The 14,443-nt window shown below is 38.3% G+C and overlaps 1 protein-coding gene across 1 annotated transcript in view; it reads right to left on the bottom strand.

Moving 5' to 3' along the window:
- Window positions 1–14,443, bottom strand: part of CNGB3 (cyclic nucleotide gated channel subunit beta 3) — an 812,110-nt gene that overhangs the window by 291,820 nt on the left and 505,847 nt on the right. The window contains exons 11-12 of the mRNA XM_044065779.1: window positions 11,150–11,291; window positions 10,742–10,901 (exon numbers count right to left, since the gene is read on the bottom strand). Coding sequence (XP_043921714.1) covers window positions 10,742–10,901; window positions 11,150–11,291 — 302 coding nt within the window. The remainder of the gene's footprint in view (window positions 1–10,741; window positions 10,902–11,149; window positions 11,292–14,443) is intronic.

The following is a 14,443-nucleotide window of genomic DNA, read 5'->3' as shown; positions in this document are numbered from 1 at the left end:
GTGCCATGCAACCACAGCCCTTAAGGCATAACAACACACCCAATACACTAGTAATAGGTGACTCTATTGTCAGACACACTGATGTTCCACTCACTAGACTGAACAAGGAGAAGATTACTGTAAGCTGCCTGTTGAGTGCCAGGATCCGCCACATAACACAAGCACTCAGGTCACTCCAAAACAAGTACAAATATGACTCTGTCATTGTACATGTTGGTGTGAATGACCTGAGACATACCTCCCTGGACTACATGTAAAGAGACATAGAGGAGCTCTCTGATCATGTAGCCCAGGCCGGTATGACCCTGACCCTGAGCAGTATCTTGCCCTCACCAAGAATGATGCCACAGTACAAAGAAAAAATTATCAGTTTTAACAATTGGCTAAGCTATTGGTGTCATTCAAAGGTGATCCATTGTCTGTCAGCATGGGACGACATGCTCGACAAGCCACGCTGCTTCGCTAGAGATGGCTTGCACCTGTCGCCCTTAGGCTTTCGAATACTGGCCAAGGCTCTTGCCACCCCCATAGTGCCTTTTTTAGGCAAGACTCAAAAGACAAACCCACCTCCACAAACAACACAAGTAACCAGAAACTGAGGGTAATGCTTCTTAATGCCAGAAGTCTAAACCTCAAAATGCATGCACTCGAGGCACTCCTTAACATGGAGAAAATCGATATCTGTGCAGTAACAGAAACCTGGTTCAAGGTCCCAGAGAGTACCCCAGCACTACCAGGCTATAACTCATACCATACCTTTCGGCCCCAGAACCCGGACCGAAATACAAAAGGAGGGGGTGTATCCATTTTCATAAAGGATACCCACACCTCCAGGATAGTAGCACAGCATGAGGCCTCGGAGACCATCCATGTGCAACTAACAGTGGGCAAAGCTGCTTTTCAGATTGTAGCTTGCTAAAGATCACCAACCTTGTCTCAGGACCCCCACTCAGCATTCCTGAGAACATTGGAAAATATAAATATCCTACCTAACACCATGATATTGGGAGATTTCAACTACCCAAACATTGACTGGGAAAACTACTCAAGTACAAACTCCCTTGCCCAACGCTTCCTAGAGTTTATAAACTCAAACACCCTGGAACAGCTGGCCACCTTGCCTACAAGAGGTGACAACATACTGGACCTGATCATCACCAACATGGGGGATCAGTGCTCCACACCAGAGGTAAACCTCTTGCTGGTAAGATCAGATCATAAACTAATCACACTGGACATCCACATCCCGACCCCTCCCCAAGTTAAGGAAACCACTGTGAAAAACTTTTCAAAAGCCAACTTCACACTTCTCAAGACTGAGGTGGAAAGTTTCAAAGCCCCCTTGCTAAAGGATAATGCTGCCCAAACTGCAAAATCCTTTACAAATATATTCTATGAGCATCTACAGGAATGCATGGATCGAGCCATCCCAAGTAAAACCAAGAATCACTACTCCAAAAAGAGGAAACCAGTCTGATGGTCCCCAGCCATAAATAAGCTATACAACAGAAGGAGGAAACTATTGCATGATAGAGCTAAATCCCAAAAGGGAAAGGCATCACTGATCAATATTAGCAAGAAACTCCGATCCCTCATAAAATCATCTAAGGCCAGTTTAGAAAGAAAAATTGCCAAAGACTCTAAAGATAATCACAAAGCCTTCTTTAGCTATGTCAAGAATCTAGGTGGCAACTCTCAGATATGCTCTGAGCTAGTGCAAAATGGCAAAAAATACACTGAACCAACTGACATTGCCAACATCCTGGCAGACAGGTTCAGTGCAAACTTTACCCCCCTCTCACCCCCAAAATGGCCCGTGTCCATCTCAGAAGAATGCAGAGCCCCAGACATCACAGACACGCAGGTTAAAAACAGCACTCTCCAAAGCTAAAAACACAGCATCAATGGGACCGGATGGTATCCCAGGCTGCGTCTTACACGAGCTCCAAAATGAACTAAACCCTCACCTAAATTCACTGTTCAAACTCAGCCTTACCACAGGCTATGTACCCAAAGAATGGTGTACAGCAACAGTCATCCCGCTCCACAAAGGAGGTGCCACAACAGAACCTGGGAACTATCGACCTATAAGCCTGACTAGCCTGGTCTGCAAAGCTATGGAGCGAATCATCATGGAACTCATAAACAGAGACATTGGGAACCTCCAGACACTGGACCCTACCCAATTCGGCTTTGTTAAGGGCAGATCCTGCCTTCTAAACCTAGTTGACTTCTTTGAAACAGTTAGCAAGGCCATAGATGAGGGAAAGGTAGTCCACACAGCCTACCTGGACCTCGCTAAGGCCTTTGACACCATTCTCCACGCTGGCATCATAGATAAGCTCACCATCTTGAACATTAACCCCTATGTCACGAGATGGGTTGCAAACTGGCTCACGGATAGAACACACATGGTCAGGGTTGTGGATGCCATGTCCGACTCTAAACCAGTTACAAGTGGCATCCTACAGAGCTCAGTCCTGGGACCCCTCCTGTTCGGTATATACTTCTCTGAGGTACAGGCAAGCATGCAAGGATTATGGCTGACCAAGTTCGCAGATGACTGCAAACTAGGGGCCATGATCGACTCTCCGGCTGATACGGACATCCTCCAGAAGGGTCTCACAGAGACAGATACCTGGTGTCAGAACCATGGCCTCAAGCTAAATGCCAAAAAATGCATAGTCATCTTCTTTGGGAAAAACAAAGTGCCCACAAATTATCACATAGGTGGTAACTCACTAAGTACAGAAGAGGTAATTAGGGACCTGGGGATCCAGGTAGATAGCAACCTCTCCTTTGATAATCACATTGCCAAAGTGGTTAGAAATTCCTTCTATGTAGCCCACCTAATCACGAAAGGGTTCACATCCAGATCAAGAGAGGTCATTGTGCCCCTCTACTCATCACTCATCACTCATTAGGCCCATAATAGAGTACAATGCCCTGTTTGGAATGTACCTTACTCGACACCTACAACAGCTGGAATGACCACAAAAGTACCTCACCAAGAGGATCATGGGCCTCAAACAGATGCCCTATGCAGCTCGACTAAAGAAACTCCAACTCTACTCAGGTGCTTACCGCCCGCTCAGAGGTGATCTCTGCCTGACCTATAAGGCCATGTCCAACCCGGAATTAATGGACATGCTCCACCTCAAGAAAACCAAATCTCTTAGAGCCACACGGTCCAGTGAATTAAACCTCAGCACAACAATAAACAGGACATGCTGGAGGGATAGATTCCTGTCCCAGAGACTTCCCTCACTCTGGAACAGAATCCCAGTTTATGTTAGGCAAAGCCCCTCACTGACTCACTTCAAGAGAAATCTTGACGAGTAGATGGGAAATCATAAATTTCCCCCTTGGATCACTTCAATGGCCCTGCTAGACAGAGGCACAGGAAACTAATTTAAAAGGGAGGTGAAAGCCAACACATTCTGGCTAGGCTTATAAATGCCCTTGGGCAGATAGCCTTGTACCTACCTATGAACCTATGAACCTATAAACAATAATTATATATAAATAATTTACAAATAAGGCCTTCAATATGGAATCTGCTCTTGTCTCACCTAGAAAAATGATGGACAGAGATATCTTCAAGGAATTAAATCTTTCCACTTAAAGTTGAAGCAATCTGCACATGCTTTAGCAACTCTGGATATTCTGCTTAGTACGCTTAGATTTTAAACTGTTTGCTGTCACTGTTCTGCACTGAATATTGTCCTCTTTATCCTGGTGAGCTACTGCGATATCTCTGTATTTTATCTTTAATGACAGTTTTAGAAACATAATCATTGCTAGCTTATCTAGCACCTGGTGCAGTAGTGTAGTTTGTGCAGTTCTTAGATCTGGTATCCTTAACCCTAAATCTTGGATAAAAAAGTCTTCTCTTTTAAATAGCATACTACAGTTACAATACCACATATAAATCACTTCAGCCATGCCCACAAATACAGTATCGGCAATGCTAGTACTGCAGTACCACTCCATTTACAACTTCCAATCGTGGGTCCTAACACCTTGCACCCAAGAAAACTTCTAAATAAAAATAGCCCTTGGACCATACTACATTACACAGACAACAAAAAAGAGGAAACAACCAAATAACCTAAACTTCACTAGAAGGCTTATAACTCACCCTTAAAATAATAATTATTCTGTAGGAGTGATTATGCCCTATCAGATGAAACTGACATGCCTATCTTAATGATCATGCTAGAACATCAATATAGCAGATAAAAACAATTCTTCTGTAGTAATGTTTGCCCCAACTCCTTCCCCAAGTGTCTGAGAAAAGCTAAAACAATTAAATCCAGAAATGTTCCTTCTTGCTCCTCTTAACAGCCTAACCAGAAGGGATAGTCTATCTTGACATAATCTCTCTAATTATGGAAAATGTCTTTAGAATTTGGACCAGAATCACATCGCACCCCATCATGAGTAAAAATGTAAAAAAAAAAAAAAAAATGGGATTAGGGTATTGGGTCAATGGGCACCAGAATAAGCGGCATCCTCTTTCAGAGGTTCTTTGGACTTGCTGAAATAGTAAGTTGGGGAACTGCAATGGATACAATGTCTTGCATGGAAAGCACTGCAGTCTTTTCCCTCTAGTAATGTCTTTTGGCTTTTCCCGGTTAGGGGTCACCACAGCGGAACTCCAGTCCGCTAATGATTGGCAGTGGATTTTTACGGTGCTGAGTTGCCAGCCTGACGCCCAACCTACAAAGAAGGCACACCCATTCATTTTTCACTCTACAAAGTAATAATAGGTTTAGGATTTTAAGACGAGGGTGCCATTTGATTTTCCTTAGAAAAATATTGATATCCACCTAAAAAAAAGGTTACTGTGTCAAATATTTTTTATTGCATACACTCAGCAATACATCACATCTATTGCTTTTGGATATCAGTCTAAGAATTGGCATGGTCTTCCTTATATTATCATATGTTTGTCAAAGTTAGAAGAACAGGCACTGTTCTAGATGGCTGCTGCTTGGAAGCAATCAAACCAATGCAGTTGCCAAAACTGAGACAAAGACTTATAATCTACATTTAACATGAATAAAAGTTGATAAGACACAGTCAGCATTGAATCATTCCCAGCTATGAATGTCCTAGTTCTGTGAACATCTTCCCAAATTTACTGACTTGACCCAATGTACTTAAACAATTTCACTATGTTTTAAAACTGGCATGACAACAGTTTTAACAGTTCTTGTAGAATTGTGATGGCAAGTCATGGATTCCTGAGAATTTTCCATTTTTTTTCTCTTCTAAGAGCTTCCACAAGTCCTAGACTGGAAACTAGTGGGGCAACATTTAAACCTAGCAACACCACAAGAAATAAAAAGGTCAGTTATCCACAATACTGAAACACTTTATTAAAACAAAAAAAAAGTGAAATCTCTAGCACCTCAGCTGTTAAGCTTTACAGAGTATAAATTTTGCTATCCCACACTTCCTTTAAATATCCTCCCCAGTTTTTCAATTACATAATTAAACAATTAAAACACTTAAAACCAATTACAAAAACATTTCCAGATACATTCCATGTTAAGACCTTTAGGGGATAAAGTATTACATTTCAGAATAAAATGTGGCTCCTATTTTCACAACTTATTTTTTTTATCTCACACACATTTATATATTCATTTTTAACTTGTTCCAAAATGGTTGCTTGTAATCCCAATGGATCACCATTATAGAATTTCTGAAAGTGCAAGGCTATAGGACTAACCACTCTACCCTTTTTAATGTCCCTAATATGTTCCCTTAACCTTACAGAAACATTTGTTTTACTTTCCCCTACATACATTTTTCTACATGGGCATCTTAGTCCACATATCACCCCTTCGCTTTCACATCCAAAAAACCGCCTTTTTACCTGCAACATTTTCCACTAATTTCCGACATAGGAAGGTACCTTTTAACCCAAGGTCATTATTTCTTTTTACCTTATGCATACTAAACCTACCATGTACCCCCCTAAGGTAACCCAAAAATATTTTGCTAAACTAATAAATGTCTCTGAGAATAAAGTATATTTCATAACAAAAATAAATTTGGTACTGGACTACTGCTCTATTATCTATCCTATCTCCCCCCACACACCTACCTGATGGTGTCCTTTGTGCCTTTCACTTAATCTCTTAATACTATTCTAAACTGCTTCTCTTTCATACCCTCTATTGCAAAACATCTGAATAACTTTACCCATTTCTTGCTGACACTCATTCTCATCACTACATAATCTTTTTTTCTTAAAAACTCCCCATAGGGTATTGATTCCAAAGTTTGTGTGGGGGGGTTGACAACTTTGGCCATGCAGAATATAATCATGTTGTTCACATTTTCTATAAATCTTTGTCTTTATAGTACCATTTTTCATACCCTCTATTGTGATATCTAAAAAAATCACCTTTGTTCCCACTTGTAAGTCATCAAAGCAAATGCCAAATCTATTCCTATGTAAACTTTCTATAAATTCCCTTACACTATCACACCCCCCATCAGAAATAAAAATTAAATCATCTATAAAACTAAAATATTTAACTACAAACTTACTAAAGAAATCATTACTATAAATATATACATTTTCAAACAAACCCATAAATAAATTTCCATACATGGTGGCGAATGCCGTCCCCATGGCTGTACCTTGAAGCTGCCTATACAATTCCCCATCAAATTCAAACACGTCATTATTCAAGCAAAAAGTTAATTCAAAAACATATTGCATTTTTGGGGTATCTCCTGAAAAGTGTAATAATGCTTCCATTCCATATATGTGTTTAATATTTGTGTATAAACTAACCACATCCATTACTTCTTCTTTTCCCAGTTAGGGGGCCGCCACAGCAGATCACCTGTCCACTCATGATTGGCAGTGGAGTTTTATGGTGTTGAGTTGCCAGCCTGGCACCCAACCTTCCACAGAAGGCACACACACACGTATGCACTCACACCTAGGGCCAATTTAGAGTGTCCAATCCACCTACAGCATGTTTTTGTGATGTGGGAGGAAACCGGAGCACCTGGAGGAAACCCACATGACCAGAGGTAGGACATACAGACTCCGCACCGAAGGCACCCCAGCTGAGGATTGAACCAGAGAACCTCTTGCTGTCAAGTGGCAATGCTAACCACTGCACCACAATGGCTGCCCTAACCACTTCCATTACTATAAAATATATAAAATACATATTACTAGTCCTCCTTATATCTTTTACTTTTTCCATAGAATCAAACACATCTTTTATATAAGATGGTAATTTTAACAACTTCAGTCAAGTATTTATGTAAAAAAAATGAAAAATTATAAGTAAAATATTTACATGCTGACACTATAGTATGACCCGGTGGGTTCCTCAAATTTTTGTGAATTTTGGGTACACAAAAAATACACCATGGTGCAACTTTTACTACTAATTGTATATTGCACATCCTCAAAAGAAAAATATTTTAATCTTAAACCTTTAGTCAATAATTCTTTACATTAATCCAATGCCTTATTGTAAATGTTCAACTCTACCCTTTCATATACCTCACTGTTATTTAAATGATAATAACATGTTTTTAGATACTGTGCACAGTGTATAATTACTAACTTCCCCCTTTGTCCGCTGGTTTGAATTCCAGTTCCCTGTTCTGACTTAAATTCTGCAAACTTTCCCACTCTTTTTTACTTAAATTATATTTAATTCCTTCTCTATTTTTTATAAAAATAAATCATACTCATTCTTTAAACTATAATTCAATAGAGAAGAAAACTGTTGTATAGCCTCAGTTCTAAAAGGTGGTATAAAATCACTTCTATAGGTTATTCATTCTGTACTGAACTTACAATAGGCATTGGATTCATATTCTGAGTCACAAGAAAATAAACTGTCATCACTGAATTCAGAATTACCCTCATTATTTCCCACAGTTTCTATACTTTTTCTATTCCCCCTGAAGTAATCTTTTAAATGTAACTTGCTAATAAATTTTAAAATCTCACATTTAATTTTATGCAACCTTGGCAAAGCCATTTGAGATAAACTTCAAACCCCTACTTAAAACAGAGATTTCATCACTCAACAGTGCAAAACCTGACACATTTACTATATAATTACATTCATTATTTATTATACAAGTTCCTTGTTCTGTTATACTAATACCATTTACCTCACTTGAATGAACAGGAGTTATACACTGACTCCCTATTAATGTCCTGTCCATTGTCATAACTGTTCCATGACCTCTTGCAACTATCGCCTTGAAAGTCTCTTTTGTCTCAAAAAGTATTTTTTAAATATTCAGAATTACCCACCCTTGGCAACCGAGGAAAATCCCCATTATCCTCACTTTTACACACTTTCCGCCGACATATCTGAAGGCTTCTGTCATATTCCTACTGCCTGCTCTACTTCAGATCTTACACAATTACGTTTTCTCCATGGATTGGATGATAACATGAATGCTTGATTGCGTTCATAATCACGCAAGTCTCTGGTCAGTTTGATTTTTTTCATTTCAGCAAGTTGTTTTTCATCTAATAACAATTTATCATTGACCCCAACAAGGAAATGTTCCAGAATATCATTACCAATCTTTTGTAAAATGTCTCTGCAAACAAATTCAGTTTCTTTTTCTTTTAATCTCTCTCCACCAATATATTAACCCATTTGATGCTGCACCTGTGCACTGCAGCTATCCAGTGGGATGCAATTTTTTATCTTCTTCAACACTTAAGTCCAAAGGAGTTGAAGAGCTTTTTACTGTCCATAAGTCCCTTGGTATGATATTGAGCTCCAAATATCTTTGTAAACTTTGTAAATTCAAAAACACTGAAGTTTCTTTAAACATCAATTTCTCCACTTGATCAAATAACACCTGGATCGCCGGGGCTGTAGTTATCTCCAAGTTCTTCCCAATCTCAGAGGAAGGATTATTGAATCGCTGTCTTCTTTCTTCTTCCCATTTATTCAGGATCCCAGACAACACATCATTATGATTACCCTGGTCATACTCCTGACCATCCATATGTGCTGGTGGAGGTGTACCTTCTCCTGACTGGACTAAGCAGGTCTCTATAGTCCTTTGGGTAGAATCCAAAGTTGTTTCCGTAAACATTCTGGGCAGTACCATAAATGAATCACTAGCCATTCTCAATGGTAATAGGTAACCACCAAAGACAAAAATATAGCAACACCACAAGAAATAAGAAGGCCAGTTATCCACAATACTGAAACACTTTATTAAAACAAAAAAATGTGAAATCTGTAGTGCCTTGGATGTTAAGCCTTTACAGAGTATAATTTTTGCTATCCCATACTTCCCTTAAATATCCTCCTCAATTTTCCAATTACATAATTAAACAATTAAAACACTTACAATCAATTACAAAAAACATTTCGTTACATTCCATGTTAAGACCTTTAGTCATGGATTTCTGAGATCTTTCCATTTTTTTCTCATCTAAGAGCTTCCACAAGTCCTAGACTGGAAACTAGTAGGGCAACATTTAAACCTGTTACATAAATAGCTGTAGAAAATTAGCTTACGTTACTGAGTTTTCATATACTAACATGTCACAAAACCATGAGTAATAACATAGAAAGGAGACCAGTGATTTTGCCAGTATAATAACAATATATATAACAATATCATTATAGTATAATAGATATAATTATATATTATAATATTATTATAATGTATAATAATATAATTCTCTTTGATATTTTAGTCTAGTAATAAGGCCTGAGCCTCTTTATGAGGACCTTCCTACTATATATCTTTTTTCATAACACATTTCTCTCACAAGTGCATGCTAAAGTCAGGTTTCTGAGCTTCCCTTGAGATCTGGCTGAACTATACCCTGCTGGTCTTATAAAATGCTATGCCATCTTTGCCAGTTATTTAGCTTAACACATCTCTCATTCTCTGTCTCTCTCTCTCTCTCTCTCTATTGATATGTATACATACATACATACGCGCACACACCCACACACACACACACACACACACACACACACACACACACACACACACACACACGCACACACACGCACACACACGCACACTCATGCACACACACACACACACACACACACACACACACACACACACACACACACACACACACACACACACACACACACACACACCTATTTGTATATATACATAAATCTTACAGTAAGCCATTTAAGTATCTTATGATCCTGCCTGGGCCACTATGCTGCTTATCTTTTATATAACATAGAAGAACATAGGGACAATACTAGGCAAGTGACCATGCAGGACAGTATGATGCCTTGTCATATGCTCATTAAAGGAGACATACTTATAAGTTCTTGCCACCCTTTCCAAGCACTTAAGAGTGCTCACATCCCAAAATTATTACATAGCACAAAAAAAATATGTGAAATAACATAATAAATGATTATGATAAAAACTACCCAGCAATAAAAAGCTACTTCAAATTCCACTACAGAATATCATTCTTCCAATCTACCATTGCATTTGTAGTTTAGAGACTTAGTGACCCATTATGTAAAACATGCAAAGCTCTATAGGCCATTGCAGTATTTGCCATTAAAGATGTGTTCTTCTGAAGATTAAAACAATCGTAATTTAGCCATATGAATAAATCATATGTCACCTGGCTTGTACAGACGACAAATACTGCTTGCATTTACTTTAGTAAAATAGTAGGGTGTGTGACAAATGGAGTGATATAAACATGAGCATAGCTTACCCAATATTCCTTGTATCTGCCAAGTGTACTCATACCAGGTTCGAACACGGTGCTCAACATATTTAGGGATTTTGTTTGTAGTCATATAATGTACAATGTTATCCATGGAACTGCGGAAGTAGTTTTGCCCTGCAGTAGCAGCACCAATTACATCACGCATCTGCATAGTAAAAAGGAATCTTAAACTTAAGTGCAAATAAGTATAAAAAAGCCTATTGCAGGCTGTCACATTAACCTTTACTTTTGATTCCTGCAAAATGTATGAACTTTATTGTTGAATAAATGCAATGTAAAACAGAAAATGTGTCACTGCTAAATAAAGATGAATTCCTACAGAATCCATCCAATTTAATTCACTACACATATGATGAATGCACTGCACTCACAGTAATTCATCTAGTAATTTACCTGACCAATTAGACTGGAAAATACAAAAACCCCAGAAAAATAATTTAAGAGTTGAAAGATTATCTCAAACACAGTTTGGGGTTCAGGAAGGCCACCGATGGTTATTAAAGTTCGAACCGCCCAGTAATAACATCTCAGATACCTGTAGACATAAACATTTTAAAAAGCAGTAGAACAGCTGCATTTAAAAAGTGCAAAATAATGTCTTGTAGCACATATTCTACATCAGAATCCAAGTGCACTAGTACAATTCTAATAATCTGAATCAGAAGTTTATCTTCTTAGGCGCTTAAAAATTCAGTGGAAGGTACTGCAGTACTTTATACAGTGAATGGCCTATTGATAAATACTGTACCACAAACATGCAGCTATGGTAGAACAAATATATCAACATATTTATTAGCCAATGAGCTCTGAAGAAAAATAATCAGAACAGTTCCACTCTCATGAGCTCCTGCCGTGGTATCTTGTGTTCCCGATGTTACCATAACTACACTCATAATGAAACATCAGTGCTATAATGTCTGCTAACTGCTGGGAAAAAGAAGGTGCTATTAAAGAAAGTGATTTGCTCCACTGAGCATTGTGCAATAACTGTAACACAGCTGAACTAATTCAGTAAACAAGTATGGCTTTGAGGCACAAATGTCTCTTTCAAGGGCTAATTCAAAAACTCTTCCTGGTTACGACATACTCAAGGGTTAACCAGCATACAGGTGGAGAGAGACAGAGTCAAACTCAGGTTGTTTTATTAGGAAAGCATACTGTTATCTGCCTGTGCTAACCTCCCATTTTGTTTATGCTTACAGAATTTTAAATGATTCAAGCCAGATTAAAAATACTTGAAGGCTATAACCATAAACTATTAAAAATAATTGCATTTTAACTATGTTTGGCAAGGCTTCATTGAAGCTTATGAAACAAGTCAGGGAAAAGTATTGTATGTGTACCATTCACTCCCTCAGAGAACTAAGAGTACCTTTAATAAACAGGGACTTCTTCCTCATAAATAGTGATGACTACATAACAATATGATGTGTATGCTCATAGGTTATTACTAGGCTAGCTGCCCTTGTGGACTATTTTAAGCCTAGCCCATTAACCCATGTGAGAATCAAACCCTGCATCTTAGGTGTGTAAGACAAAGATCTTAACCATTATGCCAACCTCCCTGCTCATTCATGGCTACACTATATTGCAAACATATCAGTGCTTCACTCTGTGTTGACTAATATTATGATGTAATCGGTTTATCACTGCTTGATTTTTTTTATGTTAAACTGATATGTATAATTGGCATTTGGGGAACGTGGTTGAAATTCCTGGAAATCTTATTCGCAATGGAAGTTCCTTGTTTCAAACTTTAGACAGATATATGAATGCATATCCAAGAAGCCCTGTTTTTCATAGCCTATCACTTGGCTAAAGATCTAAGTGCATACAAAGTACCTCAATCATACAGAGCTGCGGTTTGAAATTCCTAGACAACCTAACTATTGTTGTCAGAGTGACTGAGAGAATACCAGTGCCGTATGTTTCAAAAGCATGATGCAAGGCCTTTCTGCTAACAGCAGTGCACTCTTTTGCATTGTGTGATCAGAGTCCATCTTGCAACTGTAACAGCAGTGCACTCTTTTGCATTATGGTAGTGATTGGAGTCCATCTTGCACCTGCTACTAGCCTGCAATGATCAGTGTCCTCTTTGTCCTTACCGTGGCATAGTTTGGTGTTTCTTCTTCAAATGTTTCACCTACTCCAGTGCTATACAGTCTCTTTCATATCCCTTTACATGCCCATGCAGGGTATACAGTTTCCTGCCTATACCCCCTCTATTCCAGTGGCAGTCAGGGCCCTCCATTTACTCCCACTCACCCTGATACACCCCTCAGTATAACACATTCATCTTGGCAGTCCCTCCAACACAAACACAACCTTGAAGTGATCAGTGGTTTTCTCCCAGACTATCTGATCTGTCACACTTACTGTTGTGCTACTGCAGAATGGTTACGTTGTATAACAGATACCCACCTATGTGCTTACCTGCACACACATACACACACACATGTGCACACACACACACACACACACACACACACACACACACACACACACACACACACACACACACACACACACACACACACACAAACATTACCGCTTCAGCAAATATCAGCGCTACTATCAACAAATCACTCCAGCCTTAATTCTAAGAAAAAATATAGGATGGCAGGAGCAAGGTCTAGTGACCAAAGTGGCTATTATGACTTGGTATCATAATCAGCATTTCTGTCATGCAAAAAATCTGTAAGTACTTCCTAACAGCCAGCTATCTATAGATTATACTTTGGGTGTTATTTGGCTTTTCCTGGAATTGCAGTAGAGTGATAAAAATGATCAGAGGTGCACAAGAGATCGGTTTCAGTACTTCTTTGTTGCAGCAAGCAATGAGCTTCTGTTAATGTTTACGAAGGTAATAAAAATGCATCACTTACCTATTAACAATGATATTTTCTAAGTCAGTGATCAGAAATCTGAAGTGCCAAATAAAAAATTTGTTTGGAGTTTATTTGTTTAGATATTCTTTAAAAATTTAAATAATCTTCCAATACCTAGAAATACAATGACACAATAAAGTGAAATGAAGCAAATGCCTCTTTGTCTACTAGGCATTTTTTATGTCTTTTTGTGTTTGCCAGGCACTGAACAATTCAAGAATCATAGTACATGCCACACATCAAACAAGCAAATATTGGCAAAGCTAAGTAAATACGGTCCCCCTCCTTAGCACACATACTGAAGCTATTATCTTGCTTTAAGAGGGAGCCATGGATAACATACTTTCTTCCTGCCATCCCCAGTTACTGACAAACATGACTGGAAAGCTTGGTAACCTGTCACAACTAGAGGACAGGAAAATGAGTTCACTCATGATAAAAAGGCATTACTGGTTATCACAGAAAATGAATTGCACACACACACACACACACACACACACACACATACAGATATATATATATATATATATATATATATATATATATATATGTATATACATATATATATATATATATATATATATATATATATATATATATATATATATATATATATATATATATGCATTTCTCTTTTTTATTAAAATTAGAGCTTTTGTCCATGGGCCACCCTTGCAAATGGGCTTTGGCTTATTTGGACTAACCCGGTCAACAAATGTCATAAATAAATAAATACATACATACATATATAAATAAATAATGAAATAAATAAGTGTGGGAATTCCTAGAATTAGAATTT

The sequence above is a fragment of the Protopterus annectens genome, chromosome 3.part0 (genome assembly GCF_019279795.1).
Source record: "Protopterus annectens isolate FY-2018-M chromosome 3.part0, PAN1.0, whole genome shotgun sequence".
Taxonomy (NCBI): Eukaryota; Metazoa; Chordata; order Ceratodontiformes; family Protopteridae; genus Protopterus; species Protopterus annectens.
Note: the sequence above shows the minus strand (reverse complement) of the source record. Positions and strands in the feature narration are given on the sequence as shown.